Below are 18,149 nucleotides of genomic sequence, written 5' to 3' on the forward strand. Positions count from 1 at the left end.
AATAATTTTATCGAAAAACAAAAAACAGAATAATGTTTATTAATTTACAAATTACGAGTTTTAGGATATAAAATCCAACACCCAGCTCTAGGAGTACCCTTGATAGACTCACTTGTGTGAATGTGGAAGTGAGGGCTGCTTCCTATAGAGTTTTTAGGCAAACTCTCTAGAGCATTCACTAAACCGGGATTCACGTGCTAGGCCTTAAAAGCAGGGATTTCGTATTACACCCTAATGACACTCTGTGTGGATGCTGTTAGAGATAGAGTTCAAAACCAAGGGTTACTCTAGTATATTCTGAATCATCTACACTATGTAAAGGTTCAAGTCGTAAGACACCTTTACTTATGCACAGTGTTGTATAGACTGAAACTGCTCAATGAAAATCTTTCCTCTCTTCTCGTTTTGTTTAAATTTCCAAGTGGAGGATTGTTGGGTACAATTTATATTTAAAACGGTCCATTGATTATATTTAAACGGTCCATTGATTATATATAAAACGGTCCATTGATTATTTTTAAAAATGGTCCGTTGATTATTTTTAAAACGGTCCATTGATTAATTTTTAAAACGGTTCGTTGATTAACTTTAAAAAGGTCCGTTTCGATGCTGAAGGCCTATAAAAGGCGAGACCTTCAGCAGTTCGTGAGACACAGAATTCATTTTCTTAATTCCCACTTTATTTTCCTCTCCTCCTCCATCTTAGCTTTCCGAGCAATGAGTTTAGAAAGGGTGTACGTTCCAATCGATAATGGTGCATTTTCGATCGGTTTTCATTTGGTTGTTTTATCCTGGGACGACGTGACAATTTTAAGACCTGCTTGCACACTTGGGCAGAGCCACGAAACATCTTAAAGAGAGCGAGCTCCGCGACTCAGCCTATAACAAATTTCTGTTTTGCAAGTTTTGTTCTTCGCTTGACTGCTGTACCTTGACGGCTTACAGTTCGTCGTTCTGAAGGCCCTGCTATTTCCAATAGTTTCAACTAAAAGTTGGGTGTATTTTTTTTTTGGCAAGATTTGACATCAGGAAACTTCATAAATGGCTTCTTTTCACACAGGATCGATGAAAGTCAAAAAGCTCGTATTGTTGTTATTATTATTATTATTTTCTCCCTCACATCTAATTGGATAAGGTAATCTATCGGGTTGACGGGTCAACCCGTTTCAGTCAACAAATGAGTGGGCCCGGATTTGTATTATTGAGACCACGTGTCCGAATAAGCTGACGTAGGATTCATTAAGGTCGCAGTATTAAGTTTTGAGTCAGAAAGCAAAATAAATAAATATAAAATAAGGTTGAAAGAGACAAAATAACACAAGAGCCATGCCATGATTGTCAATAAAGCATTAACCCTCTCTTTCCTTCTCGTCCCCACCGTAGTAGTAACCTCTACATACAAGACACGTACTCTTTGACTTTTTCCATTTAAAACCATATAAAATTATCGTAATCCCATGCATGATTAATATAATAAATACCACTTTTTACTATAAATAGGAGCTCGAATAGACAGTTGGCCAAACTGACCTGGATATGACACGTGTCACCCCGCTTCCTTTTATCCACCGCCACCTCCACCCCTGTCTCTTCGCCGGAATCTTGGATTTTGGTCTCACTTTCTCTAAGTTCGTTCTATGCATTATTTTCCTTTTTTCTTTTTTTTCTTGGTGGAAAAGTTCTCTCTCACATATGATTATTTCAAGTTTCAAAGAAAAGAAAAAACATGAAATTCATAACTTTTAGAAAGAAATTTGTATATCACGAGGTGATATGGCCGTACAGGTCAACGAACTATAAATCCATAATTGTCAAACCCATTTGACGTAAATTGAGTTTGTGGTAGTTTTCGCTTTTGTTTCTGTAATGAATTATTAGCTTTGCGTTTATACCACACATCATTTTGTTATCGTTGAAAATTAAAAATGTATTCTTTTGGATGAAAGTCACCTCCCTAATTTCCAAGTTCTTGAAAAAAATAATAATAATAGAGAAATAAAAAAGTCATTTTTTAATATAACTTTTTCAGTAGAACTCGAAAACCCACATTCATATTCAAAGGAAAATACTTATCTGATCGTTGAATTAATTGGTTAGTAATTAATGCATCGCATAGACTTCATAATAAACTGTGATTGTTTCTCTATCTTTTCTTTTTCTTTTTTGAGATTCTCTTACATACTACCTCTTTGAACTTAACATTTAAAAAATATATTTCAATTATTTTTAAGATCGAATATATGTTTGGACTTTTAATGCGATAATAAATTAAAATAAAAATTTCAATTTAAAGAGGAGCTAAAATATTGTCTCTTTGTGGAGTGTCGTCCATGCACAAGTAATTAAATTACAAAGAGAAAAATGAAGCATAGAAGAAGAAAAATTAGATTTGACAGATTTGTTTGATTTATTACATTACACATTAGACATTACATTAAATGAAAGGTTCATCAAAGATATCAGAGATTTCAAAATTTAAAATCTGGCTACAATAACTTTCTCTCTCATCTTCAGTTGGACTGGTGAAATACGTAGAGTTGGAATTCATCTGTGTAGGACTTGAAGAACAAGGAGAAGATAAAACCGATCCCAAACCAAAATTAGTACCGTTTCCATTATGGGAACTAAACGTCGCCGTTTCATACGAATTCTCCACCGTTGCGGCGGTTTGTTGTTGCTGATCCAACCCAGAATACTCAAATCCCTCAGCCAAATCAAAGTTACAACCTTGGCTTAAATTTGATGGCAAAATCGAACCATTTTGCCACTGGTCATTTAATTCACTTGGAATTGGTTCCACTACCTGTGAAGGGAATTGAACAATTTCTTGCATAGGAACTTGCATTTGTAGCTGAGGATGAGAAAATTGAATGGTCGTGTGTGTAGAATTTTGAGGAGAAAAGCTCGGATTTTTACGTTCAGAAGACATTAATGAAGCAGCCAACTTAAGAAGCTCGGGATTGACTAATGGCTGAACTCCAAGCAAGCTTGAAAGGTTCATTTGTGAAGAATTATAAAGAGTTGAGCGTAAAATGGAAGACAGATCCAGTAGATCAAGACGTGGACTATGTGTCACTGGATCAATTCCCATTCTTAGAAGCCTCTTTCTTATATGAGTGTTCCAATAGTTTTTTATTTCATTGTCTGTCCTTCCCGGTAATCGGGTGGCAATTGCAGACCACCTAGTTAAAAGCCAAAACCCATTTCAGAAAATAAATAAATAAAATAAATAGATAGATTATAGTAAATTTAACGTCAACTTACTTGTTACCCAAAACACTATGGAGTTGAATGATGGTTTCTTCCTCCTCGAATGAAAATCTTCCCCTTTTGATATCGGGTCTAAGATAATTCGTCCATCGTAAACGACAGCTCTTCCCACATCTTTGGAGCCCTAAAAATTTCCAAAAATAGAAAAAATCCAAGATTAGAAGAAGATAAAAGATATGATTTGTAAGAAGAATATACAAAGCATAATTAAAAAATGTATATGTATAAGTAGTAAGTACCTGCATTCTTAGGAAGAGTCCTCCAATTTCCATGTCCATTTTTCTGAATATAATCAATCAATTTGTGATCTTCCTCAGGTGTCCATGGGCCTTTCTTGAGCCCATTTTTATCACAACAAGGTGTTCTTCCCATACTGGATATTAAAAAATCTGACCTTTCTCAGGTATTTTTGAGTTTGAAGGAAAGAGAAATAGAGAGAAAGAAAAAGAAGACATTGGGTCGTATTGGAAGATAGGTGTATATATAGACAAACCAAAGAAGAGATTAATTAATGAAGAAGTTTAGGGCTAAATTTGATGGATTTGGTGGCCGCCCATTGTTAATCAAAAGGGATACGTGTCCTCTCTCTTTTTCAAGAATAACACACAATACACAACTACAAAACCCCACTCTAAAATCTCTCCTTTACAGCGTTTCTTGATTGTGATTATTACTCTCATTCACCCTCCCACGTGTCTATCTGTTTCATTTTTTGCACTTTACATCCCTATATATTTCAAAATTAACACTTCCATTCACACTATTACTTCCATTTTTTGTGGTATACATGGAAACTCAAATTTGCATGGCTTAGATTTCAAGTACTTTCAAGTAATAACTATTACTATAAAGAATTCATTTAACTTGTTTCATATAATTGTAACCCCATCATAATATAAAATTATAAAATTTTACCATACCTACTCTCTCTCTCTCATTTTCTTATTTTTGAAAATGATAAACAAGGCATATTTGCTTTATAATTTGGGTAATTATTTGGTAGGATAGTTGTGATTTCATTTAATTTTATGTCTAATTAATATCTAACATCAGAAGAAGTAAATTTAACTTCTTTTTCTTTTTGTTATTTTCCATTCCCTATTATTGTCTTTGTATTTTAGGAACTATCACCTTCATCAAATCAAAAGTTAAAAAGTTTTTCATTTTATTTGGTACATGGTAGTAGGTTTTGTACTCTAAATGAATTTATTATTTTTAAGTGCTGATAATAATTAGAATGAGGACAAAATTAGAATAATAAAATTGTTATCTCTAAATCCCTATAAAATATGCAATATTTTGTAGAATATAAGTAATAAGAATTAAGTGAATGTTAAAACTTAAAAGAAAAAGATGTGATAAAGTTTAATTATTAATTATTATCATTTATGAATAGAAACTAAAGAAAGTTAATATTTAAAATTGAAAATATTCCCCTCTCTTGGTGGTCATAATTTACAAGAAATAACACAGAGGCCCTTGACTGGTGTCCATGAGATAAAATTGCCGATCATATTTTACTGGGAAAGAAAGAAGTCCCGTTTTCGTGGATTACCAACAGCTGTAACCAACTAAAAAAAGCCACGTAATCTTCTCTTTTCAACACCCTGTGACTGTAGCCTTCTCTCTCCATGCTCACAAGCCTACCATTAATTGGTTCGTTTGACTAAGATATTTATTATATTTTTTATATTTTTCTGAATTCTTCATTGTTTTCCACCCACAAATTCCGGACGTCATCTTTTCCTCTAATCTTCACATACGTGGTATTATCAAATTTTCATCCATGTATCGTTATTTTCATCCATATTTTATACTAGATTCGATAGCGATATAGTGGTGAATGATATTTTTGTTGTATCGTAGAAAAGTCTATCAAACATAAAAAAAAATAATGAACAAAATATCACTAATGTAAATATAATATAAATAATAAACATGTTAACTTATTTAAAAATAAAATAAGATCTTTTTAATAAACTATAAACATGTTAACTTATTTATTAATTTTATTTTTTTTAATCTTTTATAATTTTTTTAAAAAATAACCATCGAAATCGACATCTTGTCAAAATTTTTATTAAATTAAGACTTCGATATTTTCGTTGAAATCAATATTTTAAAATTTTGACCCTATACAACAATTTCGATCTTATTCTCAAAAGAAAAAAGAATGTCGATATCTAATTTTACAAAATTAACGGTTGAAATATATAGATTGTTTTTGAAAAATTATAAATATTAAAAATTTAATAGGTTGAAATTAATAAATAAATATGTTATGATTTTAAAATAAGTTCAAATATTTATTATTATAGTTATTATATTCACGTTAATGATATTTTGTTACTATTTTTTACGTTTTATGAATCTTTTTATATTAAATTTACTTCCATGATACAATCCATATTTGAATTGGTCATTTTTCTCATAATATATACAATAATGAATGAGAAATATTTATGGCTCTAAAGAGTTGGATGTTTGCCGAAATTTAGGAACATTTATTATTCCAAGCAATCAATATTTAGGTTTCTTTTCTTCATTAATGTCAAGATAAGCTTTTTAGGTACTTCCTTTTTTTTTTTTCCATCCGTAATGAATGACACTTCTTTTTTACTATAAAAATCCGATTTAAATCCTATTTTGATCTCTAAAGTTTGAATCTTGTTTTATTTCTACTCTTAAAATTTTAAAAAATATTTATTATAGTCTCTAAATTTTTAAAAAAATGTTTATTTTGGTTCATGCTATTAAGATTAAGTTAATTCTAAAACAGAATGAGGAGATGACTTGTATTTTTAGAGTAACTAGTTTGCTAAATAAATTAGTCATGTTAAAAAATCTATGGTTTTACTTTTGAATTCGTTGGTAAAATAATTTTCTATTGGAGATCAAAAGTCCTTTAGTTCAAGATTTTGGTTCTTCACTAGTTTGGTTGTTGACATTATACTTCACCTTCATCTTGCATAATCATGTTAGATGGATGAAGATTTCATCCTTAAAAGTTAACGGAATCTCAAGAGTAAAGACCAAAATAAACACTTTTCACAAGTTTAGGGATTCAAATTGATGTTTTTGAAAGATTAGGGACCAAAATTGAGCACAAGTCAAAATTTAGGAACCAAAATAGGTTTTTAACCTTAAAAAAAAATAAGATTTTTTTTTTTTTTTTAACTTCACAAAATAACAAGATTATTAACATTATTATTATTGTGGTGAGAATACTAAATAAATTCCAAACCTTTTTTGGTTGTCTTCATCTCCCCTAATATCGACGCATAAATTTATGCCTTTAAAAACCAATCAAGAAGATCTTAATTCGTAACTGTAAAGTGAGTAATTTTCATGATAGTAAAGAAAAGGTATTTTAGAATTAATTATTAAAAAGTATAGGTCTACAATGTTCCACATGCAGGAAACATTCATTTTATTAATCAACCTATAATATACTTAATTAATAAATAAAGAAACCCTAATCCATTCAAGTTTTATCTAATCAAAAAGAAAGATTGTTCTACTTTAAATATCAACTATATGTGTTATTTTGAATTATTATATGCTTAGGTTTATGACTGAATTACCTAAAAGAGCAGCCTAGGTGTCAAGATTGATAACCCACAATTAATTTTAAATTCAATAGATGCCATTTGAAAGATTTCCTACTTTCTAATTTGAGAAGCAGTTCAAATTTTCTCACCAAACACAATATAGAATAAATATTGTTTATTATTATAAAGTGCTGACTTAGCAATATTTTGCTGAAGGTTACATATTTTAATGATGAAATAAGATATGAGATCCATGGATTGTGTGGTGAGAGTTTAAGAATGCTATTTAAAATGATCTTACTTATTTATTTTTTATATTAAAAAACAATTTGCATCTCAACAATTGATCAGCATGCATATCCTTCTTGTGGCTACTAGAATATGTCTTCATTTAAATAAGGTTAGCCTGTACTACATGAGGTGTAAATTATAAATAATTATTTATGCATATAAAATAAGTCAAATTTGCCATTTTAATATAGCAATACAATTATTTGATGCATTATTTCACTTAAATGAATGGTTTTTGTAAATGTTTGATTATATTGCCTAGTTGTAATATAAGTGTCTCAATTATTCATATATTTGTTAAATCAATAGGTTCCATTTAAAAGAGTTTTAAAATTAGAGGAGACAAAAGGTTTTGTATTGTGAGTTTTCTCCCTAGCTGTTAATTGGTTGATTATGAAATTTGTTTGAGGGTAACAAGATTTAAGAGGTTGTCTTAGTTGAGACTATGGTCCGTTTCTAATAGTAGTGAAGTCGAATATAATGCACAAGTAAATCTTATTCAATTGTCATAAAACTTGTACTAGATGAAGATTCCACGTTAAAAAAAATCAAGGGACTTTACAATTTGATAAGACAAGTGAGCTACTCCTCTTATTTATCCATTAATTTTGCAATGGAACCATATGTTATCTCATGATAATATTATCAACCTTGAAATTAGAGGTTCGAATCCATAATCCACTCCTAATAGTAGGTACATAAAGAGACTTGATCTTTGTAGAGGACATCTTTATATATATATATATATACAGTATCATCTTATGGCTATCTGAATTAGTAACACGACAAACAAATTGGCTTTGTTTTTTTTTTTTATATATATAGGTTTTTAACATAGAAGGCCTAATTGTATGCCCAAGATTATACTAATGTCTTCTACACTCAATTTATTTTAGAAATAGCCCAATGGTGAACAAATTTTCACTAATCTACAGGTTTGTTTACCATTAAGGTCTCATTTATGATTTATCTCTCTCCTATTAAACTCCTAAGTGTCAAAGCACATGAAATGGTAGGAGGGCCAGGTCTAATAGGCAGAGTGTTGGGGTTGGTGCCCTAAATCTCGTAGGGTTCTGTAGTTTGTAATTGTATTGTACAAACATTTTATTTATTTAATAAAACATCTGATGTTTTATTTGACATTTAGTAGCATTAAACCCACAAACTAATAAACTAATATCCAAGGTTATCTTTTATAACTTAAATATATATGTAGAGACATACAACTAGATCATGTTTAAGTGATAACCTAAATGGTCTGTAGTAGATGGATAAGGCTAGATACCTTATTCTAGGGATACTACGAGTACGACCAGCTTTGTAGATATTACAATTGTTGTAAAGTGCTACAAATGATCTGATCCTGATCAATGTGGAGACATGTGAACGGGGGTATTCTATACAAAGGAGTTGTATAAGAATGGACCACAAAATGACTAGTCTCGTTATCTAAAACCGTTCATAATAGAGACTTACATTTCACCAGAATGACCATAGGTAACATGACCTGAATCCTGAATGAGTTGTGAACTCCAACCTATGAGGGTAATCCTTTAATTTGTATGGGTGAGAGCGACCACATCGTCGAATCAACAAGTCTACCATTTTGTGGATTCTTCTGATTAAGAAGCTGGGAACATAACTACACAAGACGGAATTTACTTCTTCCTCGAGGTCGAATAAGTAGATGAATTACTTTTTTAAGGACTAATTCTGGGGCTTGAATAATGTGGTGTCACATCCTCTTCTGGCTCAAGAGGGGTTTATTCCTAGTTGGACTATGATTTATTATTCATTAGAGGAATCAGTGATACTTAAGAAGTTAGATATAACTACAAGGGTAAAATGGTAATTTTGGCCTAATTATACTTACGAGCAATTTGTGAAGAGTCATCGCACCATTGACTAGTTATATCCAATGGACACAGAAATATATCTATAGTGCGAAGAGTGTAGCTATCGGTCTTTAGTAGAAAGCTCGACAGTTAATGGATATTGAATAATTTAATTAAAGAATTTATGTCACACCCCCTCTGAGCCTCAACCCAAGACCCAAAAGAGGGTGTGAAGACAGCAAACATCACCCTTTTGTGACGTCAACTACCCAACTCTACTCACATCTAGGACAGCTAGTATACCAACAATTTTTTATTTATATTAACAATTAAGAATGTCTACAATATTCTTAACAATTTTATACAAATGATCTAACTATCCTAATGACCTTTAACTACCCCGATCCGAGTCCCGCCCTATGAGAGATTACCAATTCCTGGTGTTGGTGGCTTTTCCCTAAACACTCCGCTTTCGCTACTAGGGAGGAGGGGCGGGGGGGGGGGGGGGGGGGAGAATATGAGGTTATTAAAGCCCAATGAGTGGTGCCTTTAAATAAACAAATAACTTTGATTTTAGAAATATACTTTTTCAAAATCAATTCATAATCAACAAAAACATTATTACAAGTTCAATATTATTTCTCCAGGCAATCTGTTGGATTATCCCCAACTCAACCGCCGGTCAAAACAATCAACCCTAGCTTGACCACTGGTTACCACATAATGTAAACATCCCCAGCTTTACCACTGGTATCCCTGGCATGATCATACATTTTCTCCGACACTTTCACACATACCCTAGAGCAATGTATCAACAATTCTTATGGAAACTTTCTCTGTACCCTATTATCCCGCCAATGTGCACATCGACTATTTTCCCGCTAGCTATGCTTAGATAACTTGACTATATTTCCCGTCGGTCATCACCGACTATAATTTCCCATCGACCGAAGCCGACTATCTTTTCCCGCCAGTTGTAGCCGACTACATTTTCCCGTCAAGTACCTTTTCATGCATACTAACTATATATCCCGAGTACAATTCCAGTTTCCAACACAAACATACAAGCAATATCTTAACAAGCATAGTAACAAGATAAACATATATCTCTGATCATGCCAATTTAACATTATTCCCTATATATATTTATCTATATATATAGAAATTACATCAACAATATAATAACACAATAACCACTCACGGTTTTTGCAGGGATTCTCTTCTGCAAGTTCACCTAGTTCCCTTTGAAGTGTTTCCTGGAATTCCTCCAATTTCCAACGAAATTCCAAATTAATACCATAATCCACAAAATAACTTTAAACCATCCAAAATATCCTCTTATATCGAATTTACTAGCTTACCCTACTTAAAATGACCAAAATCGGCCAGATCCCTCAAACAGCCTATTCTGGGCATTGGCATTTGCGACAAGGCGTGTCTGCGCGTGTACAGGGGCTAGCAACGCGTCCGTGGGTGTCAATCCTCGCACCGAAGGCATGCAGCATGAGTGGGAGGTACGCACAATGCGTCGAGTAGTGATCGCGACATCCGTCCGTTAGTGCTTCTGGTGATGTGCTGGCCACTGGGCATGCATCGGGCCTGGATGATAGTCTGGGCCTTCCACCTTCCTAATACAATTTCTTTCTCCTCAGCACTCCGAATTCGATGCCAGCCTGGGACCTTACTGTCAACTCACTCTTTAGGACATTAGATGGAAACTTGGGAATGGCATAAGTAAAATATTCACACCAAGCTCCCTATTTATAGGTGTCCTGGGCTCCTCTCCATGCGACACCTCAAGTCCAAATGTCTTTCCTCATGCTGCCAATGCCAATCCCTTGCCACCACAGCCTTGAGCTATTTTAACCCTTTTTTTCCAATGCAAAGGGTTCACTTTGCATGTCATATTAGCCTTACACCTCCTGCTTAAGTAGATAAGGATCACTTTGCATGTAATGTCCTTGAGCCACCTCATATTTAGGCTATTTCCAACGCAAGCTTTCTTTGGCAATCGCATATCTCTTTGAATGGTCGCATTTTCCACTTGATGATCGACAGTTTAGTATCATGATCACAAATTGGTTTGTCGCCCATCCACTCTCGACCTTCCATTAATGCCTTAGCCCCAAAGCCTTAAAATTGTTTCCTCTTGGATCGCATACCATACGCTCCTTAAGCCATTGCCTATTTTGCCTGAGCCTACCAAAAATCTTCCATCACCCACTAACCTCAAGCTAGTACATTACGCCCCCATGGGACCATCGCTCGGCCCATGTCATGCGATCTCCTTGGCTCACTAACCTCACATAGCCAGTATCGCATGTAAGCTTTTTCTCACAATCAACCATCCTCAATACTTAATCAACGCATCCCATGGTACCATCGTTTGGCCCATGATGCTACCGCATAGCCCATGCTAGTGCTTACTAACCTCCAAGCATTTATTCAACGCATAGTTAACATCATATGGAAGCTTTGCCCGTGAGCCACTTACCAACCTCGTATAGGTCTATCCTCGCACATGCCTTGGCGTTCCCCCCCTTGGCTAACATTTGCCTAATATCCATCCTTCCCCAAGCCTCAACTTACCACGCCCTTGGCATCCTTACGATCAACACTTGCCCATGCATTCCATTGCATAGTCATCCCATGCGATAACCTCGAAGCACACCTACACCAAGGCTTGTCAACGCATGGCAACACCCTTTCTAACGCATAATAAAATCTCGACCAATTCTTAATCCTCACACGACCTTACCCAATCACCCCTATGCGTCCATCCTAGGCTTTTGCCAAGCATGACACTAACCTCAATTTTCCTTGGTCGCATAGTTCACACCATGCGTTCAACACCAACGCATACTATTAGTCTTGTCCTATGCACCCACATGCTCTTGGATGTCCCTGGCATATATCACATCTCCAACGTATGTCAACCCTTTAGTCAAGCTAAGTCTCAACTCAATGCCTTATGGTATAGCTTACCATCGCCTAGCCTCTTACTAACGCATCCTTTATGACCATCATGGCTTGTCTTAATTGTTTGTTAATGTCCTTAGTCTCTTATTTAAGACCAATGCAAACTAACCTCATGGGCCTTATGTATCGCTAGCCTTGACAACGCAAAGACATTTCATCATGCGTCCACCATGGCTTGTCTCACCGCCTAGCTCATTGTCTAGTAATGCTACCGCATAGCATCATCGCATAGCACACAACCTACCGCACGACTCTTGCTCATCGTGTAGTTCTTGCATCTATCGCTTAGCTACCGCGTCCATCGCTTAGCGCTATCGTTTAGTGCGACTCTCCGCATTGTCTAGCGCCTCACTTTACCGAACGATCGCCTACCACATCGTTTAGCTCCGTGCATTTACTAAACGATCGTCCAACACCCATCTACACGATTGTCTACCTCATCGTGTAGCGCTGCTCATTTGCTACACGATCGTCTTCCTCATCATGTAGCGTCATTCCTTTGCTACACGATTGTCTAACGCGTGAAACTTCAACGTACAATGCCTATGTCCGCGCAACCTGAGGCTGCCACATGCTTTACTAACCTCTCTAGACATTGGCTACCGCATGCTTGTCTCCACATAGCCTTTCCTCTCGGTCACTCTTAGCTTCTTTCAATGTCCAAATAACTTCTCAAATGTTCATGGCAGACACCACCCATTGGCGCATCCTTGCGTCAATTAATCTTAAATTAACCTAAAAAAGGCTACTTGCCCAAACCTTTTTGATCTACTCTCTATACAAACCCTTTTGACTAAGACTCATTTCCCTATCTTAACCCAATATAGTCTAGGTTAAGGGTTAGGGTCTTATATTTACCACCCCCTTAAATAAAATTTCGTCCCCGAAATTTAGCCAATATTCACAATAACATTTCATAATCAAACTTTATTGATTTCACAAAGTTTAATTACAAACAATCAGATTCTATTTCAATCCTCTATAATCTTGCCCTTACCTTTCCCAGCATCGGGCATGTCTTCTTCCTGGGTTTTAGTTAACCCGTACAACTGTCCCAACGTCAACTTCCCCGACTCATCTCTTCTTCTCCCAACACTACGTCCTTCTCCCATAGTTGTTGGTTATATTGTATTTGATACAATATTAAACTCTAGGTTATGTGTGATATTAGATATAGCATATAGTTTAATATATATTGTATGATAAGGTAGTTATTATATATTTATATATTAAATTATTTTTAATTTATTTTGAAAATGGTTTGGGAGAGACTTGTAACTCCTTTCCCCCTATTTCTCTGTATTTAGTGCATGTGGGGATATAATGCTCAATAGACTTACACAATTCCAAAAAGAGATGGAAGTTTTTCTCTAGAAAAACAATTTTTCCTCTCAATCACTTCCTCTCTTCCAAAAAACTAAGAGCCCACAACTCCTTAGTGATTCTCATCCCATTAGAGAATACAAAAGGCTCTTTTCGTGATGGTTACCATATGGATCGAGTTTGTTCATGACAGATTCAGAGAAAGGAAATACATAAAGAAGGGTTCTTAAAGGGTAACTTTTTTCTCACTCTAATTCTCTCATTTCCTTTTTTTTTTAGTATGTTGTAAAATTTATGATTATGCATAATGTTTCTATTTTGTTTATGTAAAATTCATGTTCTATAAAATTTGGGATTTGAATCCGATCGTCATTTCCGCTTAAGGACCTTCACCGTTTACTTCAAGGAGAGTATACCTAAGGTTAATTAGAGGTTAGCCAAGACAAATGCCTAAGATTTCCTGGGCATGTGAGTTGGCACTTCACACTAACGGGAGTACCACGACAAAAGGCACACTGTGGGCCACTTAGAGATTAGCATGAGCACCCCTTACACAAGAGGTACACATAAGAGTGTTGAGGCATGCACTCAAGCTGGGCAAGCAGAGCACACGACCAAGAAAGCGCGTATCACTCTAATGAGCACCACAAGCCGCGAGTGCGAGAAAAATCGGCAAAGACACGCATGTGTGCATGAGCCCGCCCAAAGAGGCAATGGTACAACTCAAAGGTGAGCAGTGTTGGGCACACGTGCAAGCCAGGCGGGTGCATGAGAGATGTGGCCCTAGCTTACATCTAGAACACGTGGGCAAGCTATGCACACGGGTGCATGCTAGCATGACCAAGACAATTGGAAGCCCCTCAAGGATGTTTGATGACCACGTAGCCGATATGTGCACATCATGGGAAATGGACGCATGGATTATAGGAGCATGCCAAGGATGGACGAATAACTATATAAGGTTATGGATAATGGCTCCTACAAGATAAGAAGGTGGTACCTAGAATTATGGAAGCGGGAAGTGGATGGCAAAATAGTAGGAAGTAATGGACATGTCCTCCATCATCCTAAAATGTAAGAGATAAATGGGGGCACTGGAGAGTGGCCCTAATTAGGTAGTGGGTAGTTTTTCCCCACCAGGGCCACTCTCATGCTTTTCTCTTATTATGGCCTCTCTAACCCTATAAATTGTGGAGTTTGGAGTTAGCCCATGAAGGGATCAAATCCCCTCCAATGAAAGTGTATAAACACGTTTGTTTTTTTATTTTGAGAAAATGAAATTACAAAAAATAGTACTAGATCCAGCATAAATTTCAGAGGGAAGATGAAAACATTAACTTTGAAGAACCGTTCTTTAATATTTTTCAAGTCTTCAGGAGTTTCACCAACTCTTTCTTCACATATTAATCTCCCACAAACTGTAAGAAGACGCCACTATCGGATCTTTCCCGTTATTCTCTTGGAAAGGACCGATTTGTGGGAACCAGTTTTTGAAAGCACAGACATGGATTTTGGTCTTGGAGATGTATTTCACAGAGAATACCCTTTATGTGAAAATTGAAAGAGACAGAAAGAGCGATGGATTGAAAGGTTGGGGATGAGTCTGAGATCCTCATCTCTCCAATAACCAACCCCTTAAAGAATATATGAAGTGGGATACATAACCACCTACTTCACATTTTCTTTTTATTTAAATCAAAAATCAATTTTAGTCCCTAAATTTTTGTTAAAGTAACAATTTCCTCCTTTGATTTGTAACGATTTAGTCCCTGAATTTTAGTATGTAATAATTTAGTCCTTGTACTTTGAATTTTGTAATATCTGAGTCCCTATTGTAAAAATTGATGTTAAGATTTCATGAGATTTCTTACATAAATAAACCGATAAACTCATTAAAGACTCAATATTTTTATAAATTACAAAGTCTATATCATAAAATAATAAAAATTGACATCAAATTTTTATAAAACATTTTTTACATTAAGGACTAAATTACAACAAATTTGAAAGTACAAGGATTAAATTGTTACATACTAAAGCTTTGGGATTAAATTGTTATAAAACTAAAAGTACATGACTAAATTGTTACTTACATGAAAGTTTAGGGACCAAAAGTGTTTTTTAACCATTAAATATAATTAAATCAAACCATTTAGTTTAATTAAATGGTTGATTAGTTGATTAAATTAATTAATCAACTAATCAATTAATATACAAAATTAAATATATTTTAATCTTATTCAAATATTTGTCCCTCTCGTACTATAGTTTTAATATAAATCTCATTCATGTTAAATTTTAACCTATAATTTTAATATGAATCTAATTCATATTATTTTAATATTTGAATCATATTCAAATATATTAAATATCCTTTTTATTCTAAAGTCTTTTTTAATTTTATTTACAATTAACTTTATATTATAATGTATCCATATAGATTATGTTAAATGTATCATATACAATTAATATTATTCCCTTATTTAATTTGAACAATTCAAATTCTTTCAAAACTCTTGGTCCTTATTTACCCGTTGTGAGCTAGCAGGGGGATCTAATGGACTTACAGATTAGAAGCTTCAATGATTCGACATTAACTAATTAAACTCTTTAATTAGGTTAATGAACTTTCATTAACTGTGAGTCACTCCACTAAAGACCCACAATTGCATTCACCATAGAATATTGTTGCGTCCATGAATTTAATTATTACAATAAGTCAATCCTTCACGAGCAATTTGTAATTACAATAGGGTCAAAATCTCGTTTTACCCCTGTAAGTACCTCTTATAGGATCAGTATGGTAACCCCTAGATGGGGGGAGGGGGGTGAATAGGGTTTAATCAAGCTAATTAAAACTTTTTACTAATGCAGGCCCTGACAAACTTTTTGCTAATAAGTAATTTAAACAATAAATTCAATCCAAAATAGCCAAATAATTAAAATTAATACTTTTAAGCACCCAAATTAATTTTATTAAAAATATTGGTATGAGATATGTAAAGCTAAATTCAGCCAACCTAAATAAACCTTAAGCAATTATTTAAGGAATAAATACTTCAATCAATTTATGCAATAAAATATAACAATACATTAATTGCAAAATTACAGTAGGAGAGGAAAGAAATTAATATCGAGAATTTTATAGTGGTTCAGCACAACTGACCTACATCCACTTTCCAAGTAACTCTTGGGTACTTCACTAGAAGTCTTTGACTCTTTCCACAACTTAGAGTCGAACAACTACAACGTTCTTTTTCTAGGTGCAAGAACAAACCTAATCCTTTCCACGGTTGAGGATCAAATAGTTACAGGTCCCCTAAATGGTAGACATATTGAGTCAATGACACAAACCTCTCTCACCCATACAAATAAAAGATAACTTAAAGGAATTGAATTCCTCGCAACAGCGTGTGAATGTCGTGCAAGTGACATTCAATTTTGAAATAAACAAAATGCAGAGAAGAATATACAAATAAACATTTAATTAAATCCTATAAGCATGCATTTCTACAGAGAGGAAGAGGAAGAGAAGACTCACCCTTGTAGAATACTTTCTTCACAAAATTTTCCTCTCCAAGATCACATACAAGTTCTTTGCACGAACACTAGAACACTTTCAAGAATGCAAACACCAAAGCACAGGGACCAAGTCTATAGATACCACCACGTAGTGACCTTGCTATTCTCCGACAAGGAATAAGAATGTGTGTGCTCCTTAGAGTTTTTGGGAGAATGAACAGATAAATGGTAGAAAGGTTTGAGAGAATAATTTCTTAGAGAGATTTTTCTTCTATATGTTTTACATTCAACTATAACTTCTCTTTTGTATTCTCAATTACGAAATAAAAAGAAAATGGAGGGAGTTACTCTAACTCCCAACCCACGTGAAAGAATAACTCCCTTGTAATAGGAAGTTATAAAATTATTATATTATCATATATAATATACAATATGATTAATTAACTAACTTAATCAATCATTTATATACTATACATTTTAATCACATTAAAATGCAAATCTCCTTTTTAATCTATAGTTAAATATGAATCCTATAGACATTAAATTTGAACCTATAGTATTTATATGAATCTTATTCATGTAAATAATACTTGAATCTTATTCAAATATTTATCTCTCACATAATATAGAGTTTTAATTATAAATCATATTTATAATTAATTATATACTATAATGTATCACTTGCACTTTATATTAATCATGTTAATTTAATCAGTTCTCCTAAATAATTCGAATAATTCAAATTATTCCAAAAATAATTATTCCTTGTTTTATCCTTAGTGAGCTAGCAGAGGACCTTATGGATCTATAGATTAGAAGTTCCAATGATATGGGATTAACTAATTAAAACTTTAATTAAATTAATCAAGATTCATTAAATGTCAATCCACTAAATATCGATAGTAATACTCTTCGCACTGCATATATATTTATGTCCACAGATATAACCAATCAATAGTAAGTCGATCTTTCATGAATTGTTCATAACTACAGTTGGGTCAAATTACCTTTTTAACCAAATAGTACTAAAAATGTGTTATCTTCTTCTGCTTAACTCCGGGTTGTTTAGCTATTTAATTTAGTTAAATTGATCATTTTGTAGTATTCGAGTCTACAATCAGTCGGATTAACTATTCAGGACAAAAGGGCGCTAAAATGAAAAAATTTCGAGCTAAATTGATCGAATGACGAAGGAGTGAAGATTGTTGCCCTGTCAAGCATTGCAACACTCCCAATAAGCTTAAGTTTAATCCTAGAAGGCAAAATGCTCGAGTGCAGGGCAGCGTTACAATGCTCCGAAGATTCCCTAACGCCACCATTGCACCGCTGCCCAACGTTGCCCTCCAACGCTCTAAGATAGAAAAGGCAGCGTTGCAAC

The 18,149-nt window shown here is 34.1% G+C and overlaps 1 protein-coding gene across 1 annotated transcript; it reads right to left on the minus strand.

The window, feature by feature from the left end:
• Positions 1 to 2,365: 2,365 nt before the first annotated feature.
• Positions 2,366 to 3,729, minus strand: LOC120083313 (transcription factor MYB41-like). The gene is made up of 3 exons (XM_039039011.1): positions 3,510 to 3,729; positions 3,265 to 3,394; positions 2,366 to 3,182 (listed from the first exon to the last, which is right to left on the minus strand). The coding sequence occupies exons 1-3, from the start codon at positions 3,640 to 3,642 to the stop codon at positions 2,435 to 2,437; spliced, it is 1,011 nt and encodes a 336-aa protein (XP_038894939.1). The 5' UTR covers positions 3,643 to 3,729; the 3' UTR covers positions 2,366 to 2,434.
• Between the last annotated feature and the right edge of the window lie 14,420 nt (positions 3,730 to 18,149).

The sequence above is a fragment of the Benincasa hispida genome, chromosome 8, assembly GCF_009727055.1.
Source record: "Benincasa hispida cultivar B227 chromosome 8, ASM972705v1, whole genome shotgun sequence".
Lineage (NCBI taxonomy): Eukaryota > Viridiplantae > Streptophyta > Magnoliopsida > Cucurbitales > Cucurbitaceae > Benincasa > Benincasa hispida.